We start from the raw sequence: 18,628 nt of genomic DNA, 5'->3' as shown, positions 1-18,628 counted from the left end.
CTTGCTTTCCAGGCTGCATCCCAATTACAACTGGTCCCCACAACAAGTCAAAGCCTGGTTTCCAGAGGAAATGTTACCCACACCTCATTTCAAAGACAAAGCCAATGGACAATTTGGAGACTGTCCTGGGAGCCTCAGAAAATGAAGACCTTTTTCCAGCAGCCGCAAGGCAAGTTACAGCCACTATTGGCTTCGCTGTCTGCATCTGTGCCCAGGTACACAGAAGATGCAGAGTCTTTCTGCATGATGTGATCATAGGATATAATTACAGACTTTGTCCTTGTTAGCTGCCACCCTCTGCCCTAATCAAGGCCCTCTGACTCATGATCCATTAGCTTACATCAAACCTGAAATTCTTGCCAAGATTACAGTCTACTATCCTGCAAGGTGCTGTATACTTACAGGCAACCAGAGCAGGAGAAAAGTTTATGCCAAAATGGGAGATGTGAGAACTAAAGCTTTCAGTAATCCTCACCAAAACCCTCCAAAATAAATAGGCAATTCACAAAGGGAAATTCGCCATAATAAAGCACATAACCTCTGACTCAGAGCCAAAGTCCTTTGAGGCTACAGTGAAATGCTCTGCAGCAAGAAATCATGGATGAATATCTACAAGTTCATCATAATGAGCTTTCAACATCTCAGTGGCTGCAAACACATTTGATCTTCCTACTTCAGACCTTGTACATTTCTGCATGAAACATGTGATCCCCTCCTGAGAAGACCCACATAGTGGCGCGACGGGGGTTGGGGGGGACTCTCCTGCTCCCCATCAAGGGCATGAGTTCCCCAATCAGATATCCCATTTCCTCCCCTCATCTGCTGACCTTAAAAAAACCGCCAACAAGTGTGGGGCATCTCACAAACCATGAGGGAGGCTTTGCATGTGTCCACAGAGTTAACTCAGCCTGGGCATGGAAGTGAGAGCTGGTAAGCTTACGGCACAATGAACCTGTGAGGACCATCAGAGCAGCCAGCTCCCTGAGGGAAAAAGAATCCTCTTGTCATTATATCTATTAGATGAGCAAGAAAGAAATAGCGGCATCATATAAAATGTAATATCACATTTTAAATCCGATTAGCATTTGCAAAAAGGTTACGGTATCCATTGCAGAAAAGAGTGCCATAAGAAAATAAAATTATCTCCCTATGCAGATGTAGCTTCCAAGAAAAATGAAACACATTCAGAGTGGGCTGTAACTTACCACCATGTTTCATGCCAAATCTGGGTTATCTTGGGCATTTCTTTCCATAGGAACTAGACTTTCCCTATTAAATAATTGGAAAAGATTGACCCTCCGGCCCACCCAAGCTAGAGGGTCCTACAAGTATAAATTAAATAATTCCTTTCCCTGAACTGATCTTTTCAGGCCAATTTGTTAAAGACCAGTATTATGCAGTATGAAGAAAAGCTAACATAGCCCACAGAAATGCTCATTTCCCCCTAGCTCCACAGTGACTTTCTACAGCCCATAAAAGATGCATATGCCTCAAAGACACAGTGCACAGATAATCAAAGTCCTCAAGCATGTTACATGTTCATATGTCAGTTCAAAGCTGGCGGTCTTAACCCATGCCCTGAACAATGTTCCTTTTTTTTTTTTTTTTTCCCAAATATCCAGCCCTTAACAAACAGTAGAGAAGTACTCCCCAGACTTTAATGTCCATACTAACCACCTGGGATCTTATTAAAATGCAGATTCTGATTCAGTAAAATCTGAAGTGGGGCTCTGAATTTTTAACAGGGTTGTGAATTTTTAACAGGCCCCCAGGTGATGGGGATGTTGCTCTTTGCTCTGTTTGAGAGGCAAAAACCTAGAAGACTTAGTTGACCTAGAACTAAGACCCCTCCCTTCAGGCATACTGAAAATTTCTGAAGGACCCCGTTAAAATAATAGCTAGTGTTTACTGGGGAATCAGGCAATGTTTTAGGAACCCAACGTATTTTAGGTCATTTAATTCTCCCACTAACTCATGACTATCACCCTCATTTTACTGGCAAGGAAACTGAGTCGCAAAGTAAGGAAGTAACTTTTCAAGGTCACAGAGCCAGGGAAGAAACTGGGATGTGAACTCAGCCAGGTTCCCAAGTTTCCTGGTAACCACTGCTCGCCGACTCCCAGGAAGAAAAAGGGAGAGCTTTCCGGAAGCTGGATGTCTAGGTAGGACGGAAAGTGAGTCTAGGATCTCAGATGCAGTATTGGGGAGAAAATGCAGAACCCACAGAAGCGCAATGTTTCCACATGGTCACCACCAGAGGCAACATAGATTTGTCAGTCAGTCACGTTGCACAGCGAAGAGGAAAAAAAAAGCAAACATGGTGTATTTTAAATTTTCCAATCGGGCTCCTCTACACACCTTAGCAGATGTTCTCTGAACACTGTTACAACAGCCTACGTGCTGCGGAACCGCTGGGAAACTTCCAGCTACGGGAACAGAAGAGACCCCCGGGGCCCGGTTCTCAGCCCAGGCACCCAGCATGATGCTGAAGTCAACTCCCTACTCTCTCTTGCGGCTCTCTTTGGGCCATGAGGACCAAAGACAAGGAAAGGGCGGGGTGAAAACCACTGTGGCACCTTGCGCTCGCAACGCCTGGTAGAAAGGCGATGTCTTTGCCGCGGAAGAGAAACCGTGAAAAGCGCCCGACCGCGTGGTCTCCCGGTCTCTGAACCGCGCTTGATTTCCCAGCCCCGGAGCCCCGGCCCGGCCGGAAGGGCCCAGAGCGCCGGAGCCGCGGACGCCTGGGGAGTTTCGCTGGCGCTGTCCTAGGTGCCAACGATGGCTGCTGGCACACTTTGCCACCCGCGGCGTGGCTGGGCGGCTTTGTCTACCGCAATGAAACCAGAGGGCGCCTGAGTAAGCATGTCCCTAAGAGAGGGGCACAGTAAGGCAGCACCTGGAAGGTGGGAATTTTAGAGAATTGTACGAGGCGGCTGGGGGAGGGGGCCCCGCTGGAGAAATCGGCAGAGCTCTGAGCAGAGGACTGTTCGCAGCCCAGCCGCAGCGTGCAACATAATGAGATCTGTCCGCTTTGTGCAGCACACCGGCCGGCGGGACTGCGGGGACCGGACCCTTCCTCCTCCCCAGTACCCCCACCCTAGACGCGTTTAACTCCGGCGGGCACCGAGTGACCCCGAATCACTCTGTGGGGGCGGGAGGAGGAGGGGAGTGCAGAGCGGAGGAGAGAGGAAGCCCAGCCAGGGGTGGTTGTGGGAGGATTTGAGCAGCAGCAGGAAGAATATCTGCTTAGAGATGCTCCTTCGTTTCTAATGAGGGGTGCTGCCTAGAAGCACCACGCGCCAGCCAATGGCAGTGCTGCTGAGGCAGGGAACTAGGGAGGAAGGAGGGGAAGGCCAGAGACTGGGGTGGGGGTAGTAGGGAGATGCCCAGGCCCTGGGGGAAGCGAGCCACGTGCCTCGCTGATACTAGAGACCCAATGCAGCTCCAGCTGCCTCGCTGCTGCACACCTGGACGGTGGGGGTGGGGAACGAGGAGGATGGAGAAGAAGAGGAGGGGCCTCCTTTGCAGGTGCATCCTTCCCGAGAAATGTCTTTTCATAAGCATCAAAGTCCCATTTCTCCAAACCTACCCCCATATTTAACACCACCCCCCTGGCTTGCTTCCTACCAAGCACCCTCCCCACACCCACCAACCCACAATTCCTAAAGACCTTGCCAGATGCCCAAATCCTTAGTGAAGAACAAGGCAGCGAGATGCCTAATCAGCAGGCTGCATTTGGTGCACTTGATTGAGCCTGCAAAGGCTCCTTGGATGCCTGTTCACCCTGACACTGCCACCTTCAGAGCCGCCCCCACCAGCTCTTTGTGGAGAGCAGTTCCTTTGGAGATAGGGAGAGACAGATTGCTTGCACACCCCTGGGCTCGGCTGATGCAGCCCTCAGCTGAAGAATTCAGGCCCAGCCGATCAACCTGAATCTTGGGCGCTCAGCTGGGTCAAGCATTCAGAGGCTGGGGGGGGGGGGGTGACACCCAACCCCAGACTAAGAAAACGAAGAGCTCTGATGAGCTGTTGTTCTTCTTTGGCTGAGAAGAGAACTCCAACTCTGAGCCGTCTGGGCTGTATCATTAGAGATTGCCTCCGCTGACACATTCATTCACTCCACTCTCCGTGGAACTTAAACTCAGTCCCCAGAGTTAGCTGGATCCCCAGCCAAATGGCTGCTTTATTTATCCATTTGTCTATTTGTCTACAGGGTTTTGGCCCAGACTCTTGAAGCTTCTGAAACGATAAATCCCCCAGGGAGCCTTGACTTCCCCACGGGCAGAGTGAGGATGTCTCCCCAGCTGGTGGGGATGGGGATAGAAGGGGTGGCTTTGAGGGAGGAAAGGGGAGAGTGAGTATGAAAGAAAACCATAAGATTAGGGGCAGCCCATTCTATGTAAAGGGCCTTGGGGGCCTGGGAATCAGACAAAGCCCAGCCCAGAAAGGGGCAGACACAGCAACACCACGCACTCAGGGACGATACAGAGCTCTACATAGGAAAAATCAAAAACCAAAAGTCTTACCTTGAAAAGCACTAGTGTACACACTGGCCTCTATAGCACCAAGCTTGCCCCTTAGGCACACCGGAGTAAAGAGTGCATTTCAGCAAAGGGGCAAACTGGCACCAAGAAGGGGATGGGGCATAAATCCCACGCTAGATTTCCCCCCTTACCCAAAGAAATGCAAAGGGGGAGAGGGGAGTTATGGTGGGCAAGAAAGGATATGGCCAATCGATGAGCTTCTTGGCGTATTTCCTGACAATGTTATCTTCTCCGAAGATGAACAGGGATCTGTTGACGGTGAAACAGTTCTGCCGGACAGGAATGGGGTTGTACAAAGCCATAGTCCGCGCCCTCTGCGCTTTCGACTGCTTGTAGGCGGCCGCCGGCCCCGAGGCCGGCACCGGGGTTCCTTGCCGGTTCCTGCTCTGGTCCGAGTCTCCATCGCCCGACCCCGGCCTGCCGACCACCGCCTCCCCGAAGCGAGCCATCCTGAAGTTTAAACAGACAGAAGACACACAAAGGTGATCGCGGCCGAACACAGCAACAAGCAGAAAGACACACGGAGACTCAGAGCCGCATCCAGACGAGCGCGGGGACCACCGCCTCCGGGGAGCCTCGCGAGCTCTTGGAAGAGGCGGCAGCAGCAGCCCCGCCGCTCCGAACTGTTGAATCTAAATACAACCTCTGCGAAGCTCCATTCCTCAAGGAGGAGAAAAACGGGGGGAGGGCTTGGGGGTGCTCAGTTTCTGAAGGCAATTTTTTTTTTCTCAAAATGCCAGTGTGTGGTGGCATTCGGGGACTGAAGAGGAGAGGGGTGGAGTAGGCTGCTCCTCAAACATAGCTCATCTTCTGGCAGACGCACCACCTAGTTCTGGAAGAGAGGCAGGCACCGGCCCGCTAGGTAACAGTTTGGTGATTTATTGGAGGAGGGGGGGGAGGAAGGGAAAAATAAAAACAAAAGAACTTTAAAAAAAAAAAAAAAGGATGGGGTTACGGTGACATGCTTTGTAACGCCAGCCCCAGCAAGTCCATCTAAGAAATTCCACAGCCGAGACTTGGGTCTTTAAATCTGCCAGCACAGACGCATCCAAAGGTTGACAGAGAGGGAGGGGGAGAGCGGTATTGAGGTTCCTGCGCAAACCGCAACGCCCAAAATATCAAAATAAGAAGTCAATCCAGCCGGAGAGGGACAAACGACTTCAAAGCTCCTGCGCTTGGGATAGAAGTTGAGCAGGATCCAGAGAGCAGCGAAGCCCGAGTGCCAGCATCCTGCCGGAGCGCTCGCTGCCGCCACCGCCACCGCCTCCCCGGATCAGCATGCAACAGCGATCCGCGGCTGCGCCGGGGCGAGGGCGGGAGCGGGAGCGGGAGCGGGCGGGCGGGCGAGCGCCGGGGCGAGCGCTGGGGCGAGGGAGGAACAGGTTGCAGGCGAGCCCAGCGGTGGCCTGGCACGGGAGTTGACCAAGGACCGAACTTCCTCCGGAACGGCTCGGTTTCTTCTGCCACCCGGACAGCCCCACTCCGGGGGAAGCAGAGGAGAACGTGGGGAAAAAAAGGGGAAGGCGAGGAGGGGAGAGCGAGCGGAGCGCAGAGGCGCTGCCAGGCGCGCGCCGGAGCGCCAGGAGAAGCGGGGGCGGGGCCGGCGGGGACAGGAGGGGCGGGGATGGAGCCGGAAGGACCCCGGCCGACCGCGGCCGCAGGGGCCTGGCGAGCGAGGCTGGTTTGGCTTATAGATTTATTTAGCCAGAGGGCAGGGGGCCGCCGCTGCAGAGTGTCCCCAAGTAACGCCGAGGGAAGAGAGGCGGGCGCAGCTGGCGGCGCGGCACAGTCCCCACAAGAGAGCCGAGCCCAGGCCCGGCGGGGGCGCACACGCGCGCGCGCACGCACTCGCGCCTGCCGTCCCCGCCGAGGCGACCGCCGGTGCTGTGCCCCGCACAGTGCCTGCCCCGGAGGGTAGTCGAAGCCTTTGAGCCCTGCGCAACGCGCACCGGGGCCGCGTAGCTGCTCCTCCTCACCTCCCAGTCTCCAAGGAACGCTGCCCAGGGATTTCCGCGGAGAAGGCAGCACTTTCTCCCCACCTCCCCACTTAGCAACCCGCAGGCCCTGCGAGGCACGCTAGGACCTCTGGGGGCTCCGCACTCTGGTGTGGGTGCCAGCTCCGCGTGGGAGCTTCTGCCCTCCCCCTGCAAATGCGATCTGGGGCGGCCTCTTGGGCTCAGCTCTCGTGGAGCCTTGCGCATCCATTTCTGGCAGAGTGATCCAGATACTGGGGCCATAGATGGTGAGTTTGGGGCTATAACGACCTTTCCCCCCAAATGTTAGCAATCAGGGGGAATCCTCCCACCCCTATCTTCTACCCACAAATCCGCTCCACTGACTTCCTGAAACCCACTCCATTAAGGAAGAAAGAAAAACCAATTAGTATCTGAGCTGCGTAAATGGGAAAGGTGGACTCCGAGACCCGAGTCCCTAGGTTTGGTGACCAAGCCCTTCTCCACAGGTGACTAGTGGTTTGAACTGAGCACAGGACCAGCCATGTCTACACTTTCCTCCTTTTTACAGTCCTAGGCTCAATACACAGCTCTATCCGCTCCTCCCCACCTGAGCAATGTTAGAGAAGGGGAAGGGGGCAGCCGAGGAAGGAAACAAAGAGTCTGACCAAAACCCGGAGGCTGGAAACCATGGGTGAGTGTGGATTCACGTGTGTGAAAGGCAGTGTCTGTGTGTGTGAGATTAACTGATGGGAAGGGTGATGACATCTGAGTGAGAGGCACGTGTGTTCCTATGTATATGTGCCTATGTGTGGGCAAGGCCACGTGAGCACTGACACAGGTCTGTGTGAATGTGCATGTGAAATGTGTACATGGGAAATCCTCTGGGTCCTGGAAATTCCAAATGAATGGTGGTGTCCATGCTGCCCTTGGGGCGGCATGTTGACCTCTAAATTTGGGGCAGCCCATTTCAGGCCAGCTGACTATGCAAGGTGTGTCCACTCTAATTAGGATTTTGATTACACATTACTGCCTTACTCTGTCATTCTACCTCCCTTAACTGGAGGGACCTTTTCTGTCTGGATACCTCATCAGAAGTGAAAGGGGAGGCAGTATTGTGCCCCACGGGGCCCCATCAGCCTGTGTAGTCATTAGCAAGGGTCGTAAGTGGCTGTCTCACTAAGCCTGTGAACTGCAGATTAGAAAGGGCTTGCAGAAGTGATCAACCCATGCTTTCAGGCAGGATCGTAATCCGGAGCACAAAATTCACTCACATCCATCATCCGATAAATATTTTTGAGCACCAGGCGCTGTTGGCACTGAGGATGCCAAATGAACAAAATAGATGACCAAAAAAATGTGTCTTCTTCTAAATTAGATTCTATAACCTTACGGGCCAGAATGCCTGATAGACCTTATTCTCACAGGACAACTTCACCTCTTTTTCTGGGTCCCGGCCTTAGCAGGCATCAGAGTGGTATGCCTGTTTGTTCCTGCTCAGAGGAAGCAGGGCTCTCTAAGCTTTAGCTCCTGGAAGAGGTTTTTGGAAGATCTGGAACCTCCAGATCTGGGTCTTCAATGCCACCCACTCAGCAGAGAGGCGGTACTAAGTCCCTTCCCTCTCTCTACAGTGTCCTGTGTTCTGTGTGGCTGTTGTCATTCTTCAAAGACCTAGGTTTTCCCAAGACAGACTGTTACACTTGGAAATGTGAAGACCCAGTAGAGTTGAGGCTTGCCCCCTGAAGAGACAGGAATCACTAATGCACGGGTTGGGAATAACAGAGAGGATGCTGGAGAGCGTAAGTACCTCTGTAGGGAAGTTACAAATGGGGAATTTGTAAGGGGGGGGGGGGGGGGGAGAAGCCGAAGAGGAAAGAGGCTAACATGATGGCATGAAAGTCTTTGGAAATTGACTTGATCTAAGGACAGTAATGGTGGGATGGAGGCATCCTCTCATATTCTCCCACCACCATCATCTCTAACACCACCCCCCACCCCACACACACAGCTCTTCAGAACTTGGAGACCTAAGAATGTCTCTCATGCTCTCTAATGCTCCCATTCTCCCAGCCCCCAGAGGGCTAGAATTTAAAGACTGAAAAATATTTCCTTTGTGTTCAATAGTTTTTGAGGTTTACAAAAACCTCACAACAAATCTCTTGAGATCAGCCTGGCAACCCAGTTGTGATGATTCTGATTTGATGGGAAAATTGCAGAGCTTCAGAAACCTTAAGTAATTTTCCCTGGCTTCTAAGAGATCTTCGGACTGCCACTATATGTCTCTTTCTAATAACCAGTCCAATCTGTGGTGGATGGTAACAGTGTAATTCCAAATTGTTCATTGTCAAGAGAAGAAACTATACAATCATGCAAAACCTGTGAGATTCCTATGCTTACTGTCCTCAAATTGAATTTGATCAGTAGCCACATGCCCCTGGGGCCATGCTGGGAAGAAGCTAAGCTAGGAACACAATGTACTGCTCTCAAGATCCAGGAAGATCCTTGGAAAAAAACGGAGGTCAGGTCATTGCCATAATGCTCTTCATGAGGGAACTTGGTGGGCATTCTCCTAACAAGTGTCCCTCCTTCCAACGTCTTCTTAAAGACCCACATATGGAAATGCAGAAAATCAGTATTATGGTCACAACTCTGATTGGAAACAGTTTCCTAAAATCCCTTTCAAGCCCATGAGGGACAGTAGCCGTATTTCCCTGTTGTCAGAGCACCATCTACTGGTCACTTGTGAACACGTCACCGTGAGCCCAGTACCTGGCAGCCCAGCACACTTACAACCTAGACATGCTGAAGAGGTGATTTCTTGTCACCAGCTCTCTACTCCCCTGTGGGACTTTGTTGAGGTCCAGGCCCAAAATTTCACCACATTGCAACTGTCCCATATCACAGTACTTGGAAAGTACATCGCACACACTGGGCACAAGGTCAACACGCTGCATGCACACACACACACACACATTCACACACACATTCACGCACGGTTAACATGGTGCAACCAGATGGTTTTCTGCAGGCATGCTTTTCTGCAAGCAGTGGCCTGCAAACTAGAAACCCAAAAGGATCTGAGGAAGCAAGTGAAAAACTTTTCTAGATTAATCCCATCCAGATGGTTTAATTTCAAAGCGTTCACCCTGTAACCCTTCACCTCCAGGGTCCCCTCCAAAATGCAGGCAGGAGGAAGGGTGACTGGTATGCTCCAGTCTCCTCTGGAAAGGGAATGAAACCAGTCGGCTGAAACCCCCCCTCCCCACCCCGCCGGCCCCAGAGCAGGGGCCACAGGAGTTTATACTAAGCTGGACAGACAAGAGCAGCATGAGTGGAGAAGTACTTGTCCTATTACCCTCATTCATAAAGCTCTTCCCAGATCAGTCAGGCCTTGGGCCATCTCTGCATGAGATTTCAGCCCGCCACGGCAATCTGCAAATCTGGCCTCATCCAAAAAGCATGCGCCCCTCCCACCAGCCTGGCTTCCTCATCCTCCCTCCCCCACTGCCAGTTACACTCCTATAGCTTATGGTTAAGCTATCAGAGCCCCTTTTGTTCTATTTTCCCCCTGTTGAGCTTTTCCAAGAAATAGACTCTTATGCAAAGCAACTCTAAGGAACAGAATGCAGAGAGGATTTGGGAGTGGGTTCTTAAGAAAAAAGTTGGCAGGAGACCATGTGCAAATTCACTGCAGAGCAGAGGAGCGTTATGGCGATGCAGACATCTTGGGAATCTGGTGGCTTCCACAATACCTTACAGCCCTTACTTGGGTGAAAACATAACTCTACATCCTTATGTAATGTCCATCCCTAGAAGCAGCATTTCTCAAACCTATGCCTGAGAAACCCCACAGCTCTAACACTCGACCGGCTAACTATAGATGTGCAAATTTTGCTTAAAAAATGTTTTTAAAACCATTCATTTATGACAACTCAATATTTCCTGGGTGCCAACTGTGATAATGTTATCTCACTGCATCTCTGCTGCAGGACTGTGAGGCACATTCTATTATCTGAGGTGCAAAGGGTCAGGGACTTGTCCAAGTGCACAAGGGTAGGGAATGGCAGGGCTGGGTTTCCTGGTAATAAGGTCAGGACTCTAGACAATCCGTGGCCACTATTAGCATAGTGCATGTCAAAATAATGTTTTCCTTGCTTAAGAGCCCAGGCAAAGGCATGATCTCGGACTTTAAGAGGTGAGGCGTGACCCTGAGCCAGAAAGCCTCCCAAAGTGTTAAACTTCAAAGAAAGCACACCACCGGTCTCTGGGCTCTTATGAAGATTAAGTTAGTCAATATGTGTAAGGCTCTTAGAACAGTACCTGGCATACAACAGGCTCTACATACGTGTTTGTTAAATACATTTCAGCAGTGGTAGCTATGACCACGGTACCACATAAACAAACCACGTATCAGGCAGCTTTCTATTTTGGAAAGCGGACGGCGGACGGCGGACGTGCAGCCCAGGGATGACTTTGGTCTTTATGGGGTGGACAGAAGAGCAGAGAAAACACAAGTGTCTGAGACTTGGTCAGAAAGACAAATGGGGGGAAAGAGAAAAGAAAGGAAAACATTAGAGACCACAGTCCTAAGAGCCCAAAGACCTTGGTACCTGGGAGCAGATCTATGTTTGTTTATTTATTCATTCATTCATAAGCCCATTTCATGTTCATTTAACCCTTTTAATGTGCCAGGCATTTTTCTCAAGATTCTGAGGCTCCAGGATAAATTAGACATGGCCACAGTTAAGCCTCGGAGAGCTTACATCTGGAGAGAGACGAGGAGGAAAACATACCCATGAAGGGCTCTGATACGAGGCAGAACATAATGAGCACCCCAATACACTTGATCTTAGCCAAAAGGCCGAGAAGTGATAATGTGCACCCCAAGGGTGTACACAGTAAAGGGGAGAACAGAGAGATATCCCCTCTGATTGGAGGCAACCAGAAAAAGGAAAGAGTCAGGGAGATCCTTTGAAAGAGAGGGTGCCAGAGGTGGCGAGAAGCAGCGGGGAACAGCAGCATGGAACATGAAAAGCCTGGGCTGTGGAGGAAATGCCAGGTGCAGGGGACTGATTAACCAGACCGCATGTTTATTGCATTTCTGTGTATCTAGGATCTTAAAAATCCTAGTATTACTCCTTCAGTCCTTATTTTTCCCATCAGGTCACTTTTCAACATGGACAAGAGTCAAATATATTCAGCCTAACAAACATTAACCCTTACGGGGAGAGTCCTTTTGGAGCTTCAGTGTTTAGCCCCAGACCCACTGCCCCACTGCAGCACCTCAACACCCATCCTCTGGGTCCAGCCTTGCTTCCTGGTCGAGGCCAAGTGCAGCAGTGGGACGGCTCTGCAGAGCTCCAGATCTGACTGGTGGGGGGTGAGTGGAGGATGATGGGCATCTAAGGGTGAGAACAACCGACGGAAACACGCCCATCCATCCGCCCCCTTGGCCTCTTGACTCAGAAAACAAAATACAGCCCACACAGTGTAAAGCTTGCTCAGCCTGGGTGGGTTCAGTCTGATTCATTCATTCAGCAAACATCAAATGAGCACCTTCCGTGTGTCAGGCATGATGTCAGGTGTTAGAGCAAAGGAGGCATCCCTGCGGGGGGGATGAGCAGGTGCCTGAGCTTTAACCTGCACTTGCTGGTCTTAATCCTTCCCCCACACTTCACTCTTGAAGACAGCGTCCCGATAGCAGGAAGAGCAGCTCACAGCTGAAACAAAGCCTAGAGGAACCCTGATGGCCCAGAGAAGGGAACTCAGTCCCACCACACCCACCAGTCTTGTCTCTTACAGGACTCTTTGGGTTGGAATCATCAGCAGAGTAAGCCACCACCTGCCCATCACCACACCCTTTCTCTCCCACTCTCTCCTACACTGAGCAGCTGGTTACACCCACCTGGTATAAAATAATCAGAGTGAATAAGGCATTCCCATATGATATGGACTTAAGGCCAGTTTTGAAATGTGCACCTGGGCAGGCCATGTGCTGGTTCTGCCCCTTCCCCTCCCCTAAAACTATACTCAGACCTCCACTGACCTCCGATGGTCCTTGTTTCCCCGCCTCTTTCTTCTCCTTGACTACTCTGTAGCTTCTGCTACCAATGACCCCCCTGCTTCTCAGAGTTCCCTTCTTCTAGCACCCCACCTCCCACTTTCTCACGGTCCGTTGTCTTCTCCTGCTCCTCTTCTCCCCCCTCTTTATTGTAGGAGTCCCCCGGGGGGCTGTTCTTAACCCCTCATTTTCTCTGACATCTTTTCTTTTCAGGGTCACTTCCCACCATCCCCCCTGCCTCCACATCTAGTCTCAGCCTTACTTTTCCACCTCGTTTCCAGATCCAAATGTCCAACTAAGGGCTGTCCACCATCTCAAACACAATATGCCTAAAAGTGAATTCACTGTAATTCCCTTGAAACAATCTCCCCTTCAAAAATTCCAGTTTCTACTGAGGTGACATCATTCTCCCTTGTCAGCCACTTAATTTCAGTGGTTCCTTGACGCCTAAAAATGGCCAAACTCCTTAGCCTGACAATCTGAATTCAACCTACCCTTCTAACACCATCTTCGAATGTACCACAGTATCAACAAAGTTACATGTCACACCCACTCCTGCTCAGAGCACCTGATTCAGACTGACCCAAGAACATCCTTCCTCTTTTTTTTTTTTTAAAGATTTTATTTATTTATTTGACAGAGAGATCACAGGTAGGCAGAGGGGCAGGCAGAGAGAGAGGAGGAAGCAGGCTCCCCACCGAGCAGAGAGCCCGATGAAGGGTCCGATCCCAGGATCCCGGGATCATGACCGGAGCCGAAGGCAGAGGCTTTAACCCACTGAGCCACCCAGGCACCCCCAGCATCCTTCCTCTTTTCTGCTTCTCTGACTCCTAGGTATCCTTCAAGGTGTGGTTCAGTTCCATTCTACCTCCTCCACAAAGCCTTCCATAACCTCGCCAATTCTGTGACCTCTACCTCCTATAAACTCACAGAACTTCCTATCATTCATACAGCACCTTGTTTACTTTCTGTCCTTGTTGTCATGGGTATAACTTCACCACTGAATTCTTACTTAACTTCTCAATCATGTCTGCCCTATCTTCTTCACTACGGTGTAAGCTTCTCAGGTGTAAAGGACATACCTTCCCCTTCATTGTATTACCTGGAGTGTCTGCATTATAACAGCCCTTTACTAAAAACATCACCAGTAAATGAAGCATGGAGTCTCTTGCAATTTTTTTTGGTGAAAAAGAGTTTTAGCATCAACTGGTTAGTGGGTTCCTGTCACAGAGGCTGCCCTCCTCCTAACACGTTCTGGCTCTAACTCTGAGTCTCTGCTCTGTGTTCAGCTGTTTCCTGCTGTTGTCTCTGGGTTGAACGTTCATCCTCTCCTTCAAGGGATCAGATGACTCTCCTCAGGAGCTTTACCAGCACAATAACCTCACCCTCGTTTTATCAATCATCAAATTATAGGGTTCACTCTCTTATGAGGAATATCTTTGCTCTTTAAAAATAAGTGAAATAGGATTTGGGGAATCACCTATTTAAAAAAAAAAAAGACATTCAGACCCCCCACATAAAGAATATTTTCAAATCTCTTTTCACAGAATATGAAACAGAAGAATAAACTTCTGCTTCAAAAAAAAATCTTGGGGCACCTGGGTGGTGTGATGGGTTAAGCCTCTGCCTTCAACTTAGGTCATGGCCTCAGGGTCCTGGGATCAGGCCCCGCATTGGGCTCTCTGCTCAGTGAGAGAGCCTGCTTCTCCCTCACCTGCTGCCTACTTGGGCTCTCTCTGTCAAATGAATAAATAAAATCTTAAAAAAAAAAAATCAACTATAGTCTTAAACTGGTTCTATCTCTTCTCTCTACAAAAAGGCAAATGTCATCTTTGGACTTTTTTCCCTTACAAAGAATGACATGTGGAAGACACACACGCACACACACACACACTTTTGTCTTTGTGCAAAGACACACACTTAATACTGATCTGATCTCAAGTTCTGCCTGCCAACTGTATAAACATATAAAGTAATCCACTACGCTGTTGGGAGCTTTCAGACAGGCCTAATACATTATATTTGAATGGGAAGAATTACAAGCTCTCTTGAAGATTTATAAGTATTCCTAATGTGCCATTTAAAAATGGGAAAGGTGGAAATGTACTGCTCAGTCAAAAGAAAGGAATTTTGAAATACTCCTAAGACGCTCGACAAGGCAGCTCCTCAGACACACACACACACACAGATGCACTCCTCATACACTACTTTCTCTTACAGACTGGGTCCTGGGTCGTCGTCGTTTTGTTTTGTTTTTTTACATAATCCTCCTTCACTCAGTCACATTCTTCAAAAGATTTCTGCTAGATGTGAAGTAGTCAAGTATTATTAATATAATAACCCAAAGCTTCCTATTATGCTATTTTTCCTTCATTAAAATAATGTCTATTCTCCAGTGGGTCATGGTTTGATATTGTAAATTCCAGGACTATTAAAAAAAAATGAGAAAAATGGACATGACTCAAACAAATAAAGAATAATTATCAAAATGAGTCTAGGCAATCTGGCCAAGAATATTAATTGTAACAGGTATTCAATACTTATTATTTAATAAGGCACTGCTCTAAGACCTTTACTTTCCTCATTTCTGAGACTAATCCCGTGTGGTAAGTACTATTTTAATCAACATTTTACAGGTAAAAAAGCAAAACTGGAAGAAACTAAATAATTTCCCTCAAGGTCAGAAAAGTGGTGAAGGACATAGCAGAAAGTCAACCCTAGGTCTGTTTGACTCGAAACTCCATTATCTTAACCACCCCAGTGTGGAGCTTCTCACTGATATGATTCAGAGAGATTTGGGCTAGTCACCTTATTTTTCCGGACCCCCATGTAGTGCCAAGATGCAAGAAAATATCCAGACATTACAGCAGGCCCCAGGGTTGGGGCGGGGGGGAGGCTCAGAATAAGCAAGTCACAAGCGTAGGAGACAAGACTTGCCCCTCAGCCCTGGCTGGGTTTATGCCTGTGTGAGCAAAAACTGACAACAGTAATATCTGTCCTCCGAATCCCAGGAGACTACTGATCCACCAGCTGGGACGACAGACTCGCAAGTGCCTTGTGTTCCAATCCGTGCTGGTGTTGTTCGTCTGACCTGCTGCTCCAGTCCCCCTCTGCAACGTCCCCAGGCAGCACGGGCCACGCCAAGGAGAACGGAGTCTTGCTTCACAAGCTGTTTAAACTCTTCAAAACTTTTTAAAAATTCAGAGGGTATGCTGCTGTGTACAATCTACTCCTGATTGATGAATGTGGTTTTACACACACCGTTTGCTAGTTTCTCAATGAATGGCCAAATCTACCCCAAATGCCCCAGCCGCTGAGCCCCCTGGGGTGGGGAGGCGTCTCAGGCAGCTATCTGAAAAAGCCATCAGCCAAACTCTGGAGGGGTCAGCAAGGGAGGGTAAGAAAGGGAGGGAGAGATGGTATCCAGCAGCAGAAAAGGAGGTTCTGCACTCTTGCCGACCCAAATATCAGTCAGGGTCCTATGTTAGAGGATCCGAGGGTGGCACTATGTCTTACCATTCAGGAATATCGATCCTGATTATTAGGTCCGGTTTTCATTTTTTTATGAAAAATTCTGCTGCCAACGCATGCCACGGGAGGATTCAGCAAATTTAAAATCCTCCTGCCTCTCAAACTTGTTTTCCTGCCTGCACTCCAGCAGGTAAGACACCCACAGACTCACGGTGCTCCGGGCTGTAGAATTCACAGGAGTCTATAATGTTCGGGTTATTTTTAAACTTTCAGGCCACTTTCCCTCCCCACGAACAGCAGGCCTGCCATTTAGAACAGTGTTTAACCCACACCCCACCTGCTTTGAAACTTCAGCTCTTTGTGTTCAAAGAAAAGCAGCAAGCCTTCCAGCCCGCACGTCTGCATACGCATGCACTCACACACGCGTGCACCTGAAACCTGGAGAGAGAGTCAGCGGCTTGCTGGGCTGCGAGACCCAGCTCCCCAAATGACGCTGAGATGGTGAAGGCTGCATGCGTGAAAATGCTTTGTGAGCTTAGATCGTCACACCCCAGGGGGGGTGGTGTCGTGGTTATATTTGCAGAGACAGACACCAGGCATTAGAGGGGATGTCAAAAGACAGCTTCTACTTCCAAAAGGGAATGATAGCGGGACAATCAAAGTATTCAAGGCCCTTCACAGGCATCCAGACAGAAGCCAGTGGATGGGCGTTAGGTATCGATTTTGTTCAAGTTCAGTACTTTTCTTAAAAAGTGGGAAACAGAGGGAGAAAGGGAAAGGAATTCTGAAAACAGCTCAACAGAAAAAGAAAAGAAAGTTTCAAAGCAGCGACAGTAACTAACCATTGTGGGAAGCCTAACACAGCCCCGTGTACACGGTACCCCACTCGACCTGTGCAAGAACCTACAAGGCAGGCATTGGAGCTGTGACCACCGTTCAGAAGAAGCACCTGAGATCAGAGACACGGAGTCCCTAAACCAAGTTCAGACAGCGGGTAGGTGCAGAGCTAGCTCCGGGACCTCTGTGCCTCGTGCCAGAGGCTACATCTTACCCCAAACCTCACTGGAACAGACAGGCTGAAGGAGCCGGTATGGCCGGGCCCCGAGGCTGGACGGGAATGGCAGCAAGGGCCCATAGTGGAAGGGTACGGAGTCACTCCAGAATCAGGAAGGATCGAGCCCTGGGCACAGAGTTTCCTCCACAGCCAAACGTGAAAGGATGAAAAGCCTAGAAGCCACAGGCTTTGCACGAGCTACAAACCCCAAAGCAGCCATTCGCCCCTCCAGGATGGCACAGATCACCTCAATCCCGGACGGTTCCCCAAATGCCTTCCCTTGGGTGGCGTACCTCTCTGGGACAAAGGCTACAGCTTCTACAATCCTACTGCTGCCGCGGTGCTCCCGGAACCTATTACAAAATAAGTCAAGCAGCTTTCTCTTGCAGCAAACCTTTTAACCAAAATTCCCAACACACGGGAGGGATGAGTCACCGGAGAGCCTCCTCCTCTCCCTCTCCCTCCTCACCCTCTGGCTGAGGCACCGAGAAGTGATAAAATGATCAGGTGGCTCAACACTTTTACAGCTAAATGTATCCAAGGGATTTTTAAAACCAGAGTCTGTTTCCCTGGAGGCTATTAGGATGTGTACACATTCCGCTGCATCCAGGACTCGGCAGGAATGGCTTCTCCTCCCCACCCCCAAGCCCCAGGAGCGTTTCCAACCTATTCTCCATTGCTGCCTCCCTCCCTGCCCCTCCCTCTTCTTCCTCACCGTCTCTCCCTCCACCTCCTGAACGAATGCATTCCTCCGAGGCTGTTTCCTACCCTTCCTCTCAGTCTACACACACTCTCTGGCTGATCTCACCCATCTGGATGGCTGCAGCTCAAGCTACTATCCACGAGATGCCCAAATCTTTATCTTTGGCTCGATCCTCTTTAAAAAGCCAGATACCACATTCACAACTTCTCAAGGGGCTCCCCCGACCAGGACAACCTGAAGACACCAAGAATCCATCAGCTGGTTTAGAAACACATGCTCTTTTCCTCCACACCAACGCCTTCCCCAGTCTCTCATTCTGTCTGCAGCATCGCGGACGCCCCATAACTCGGGAACAAAACTTTGGATGCATCTTTGATTCTTCCTCCTGCCCACTTCCCACAGCAACCATCCCCCACACCCTGTCACTTTTTTTTTTTTTCTTTATTCCACTTTCATAATCTTCCTCTCTTTTCTGTTTGCACCGCCACCTCTCAAGTTCAAGACTTCATACCTCCTCCTCCTCAGACAAAGAAGAGCTTCCTAATCCTTATTTCTCTTCCAGGTTCTACCTGGCTCAACAATTCATTGCACAGCCCACCTCTGACCCTGGTCCTACCCGTCAGTGGAATAAAATTCAAGAGTACGTTCACTGTTGTATTGCCTGTGTCTAGTACAGTGTCTGGGAAAGGTCATTAAACAAATGTTCGGACTGAGTAAATAAATGAGTTTCCTAATGCCTACCAAGTATCACCAGGGAATCAGGAGATCTTATAATCTTAGAGTTAAAAGCAAACCTAAATGTCATCCAATCAGTCCTTATTTTAAGGACCAGGACTGAACAAA

The 18,628-nt window shown here is 49.8% G+C and overlaps 1 protein-coding gene across 11 annotated transcripts in view; it reads right to left on the bottom strand.

Moving 5' to 3' along the window:
• Nucleotides 1-18,628, bottom strand: part of CACNA1E (calcium voltage-gated channel subunit alpha1 E) — a 492,344-nt gene that overhangs the window by 307,764 nt on the left and 165,952 nt on the right. For all 11 annotated transcript variants that reach the window (XM_032317766.1, XM_032317765.1, XM_032317775.1 and 8 more), the window contains one exon: nucleotides 4,728-4,994. In XM_032317766.1, the coding sequence (XP_032173657.1) occupies nucleotides 4,728-4,994 (267 nt within the window). The remainder of the gene's footprint in view (nucleotides 1-4,727; nucleotides 4,995-18,628) is intronic.

Source organism: Mustela erminea, chromosome 17, assembly GCF_009829155.1.
Source record: "Mustela erminea isolate mMusErm1 chromosome 17, mMusErm1.Pri, whole genome shotgun sequence".
NCBI lineage: Eukaryota > Metazoa > Chordata > Mammalia > Carnivora > Mustelidae > Mustela > Mustela erminea.
Note: the sequence above shows the minus strand (reverse complement) of the source record. Positions and strands in the feature narration are given on the sequence as shown.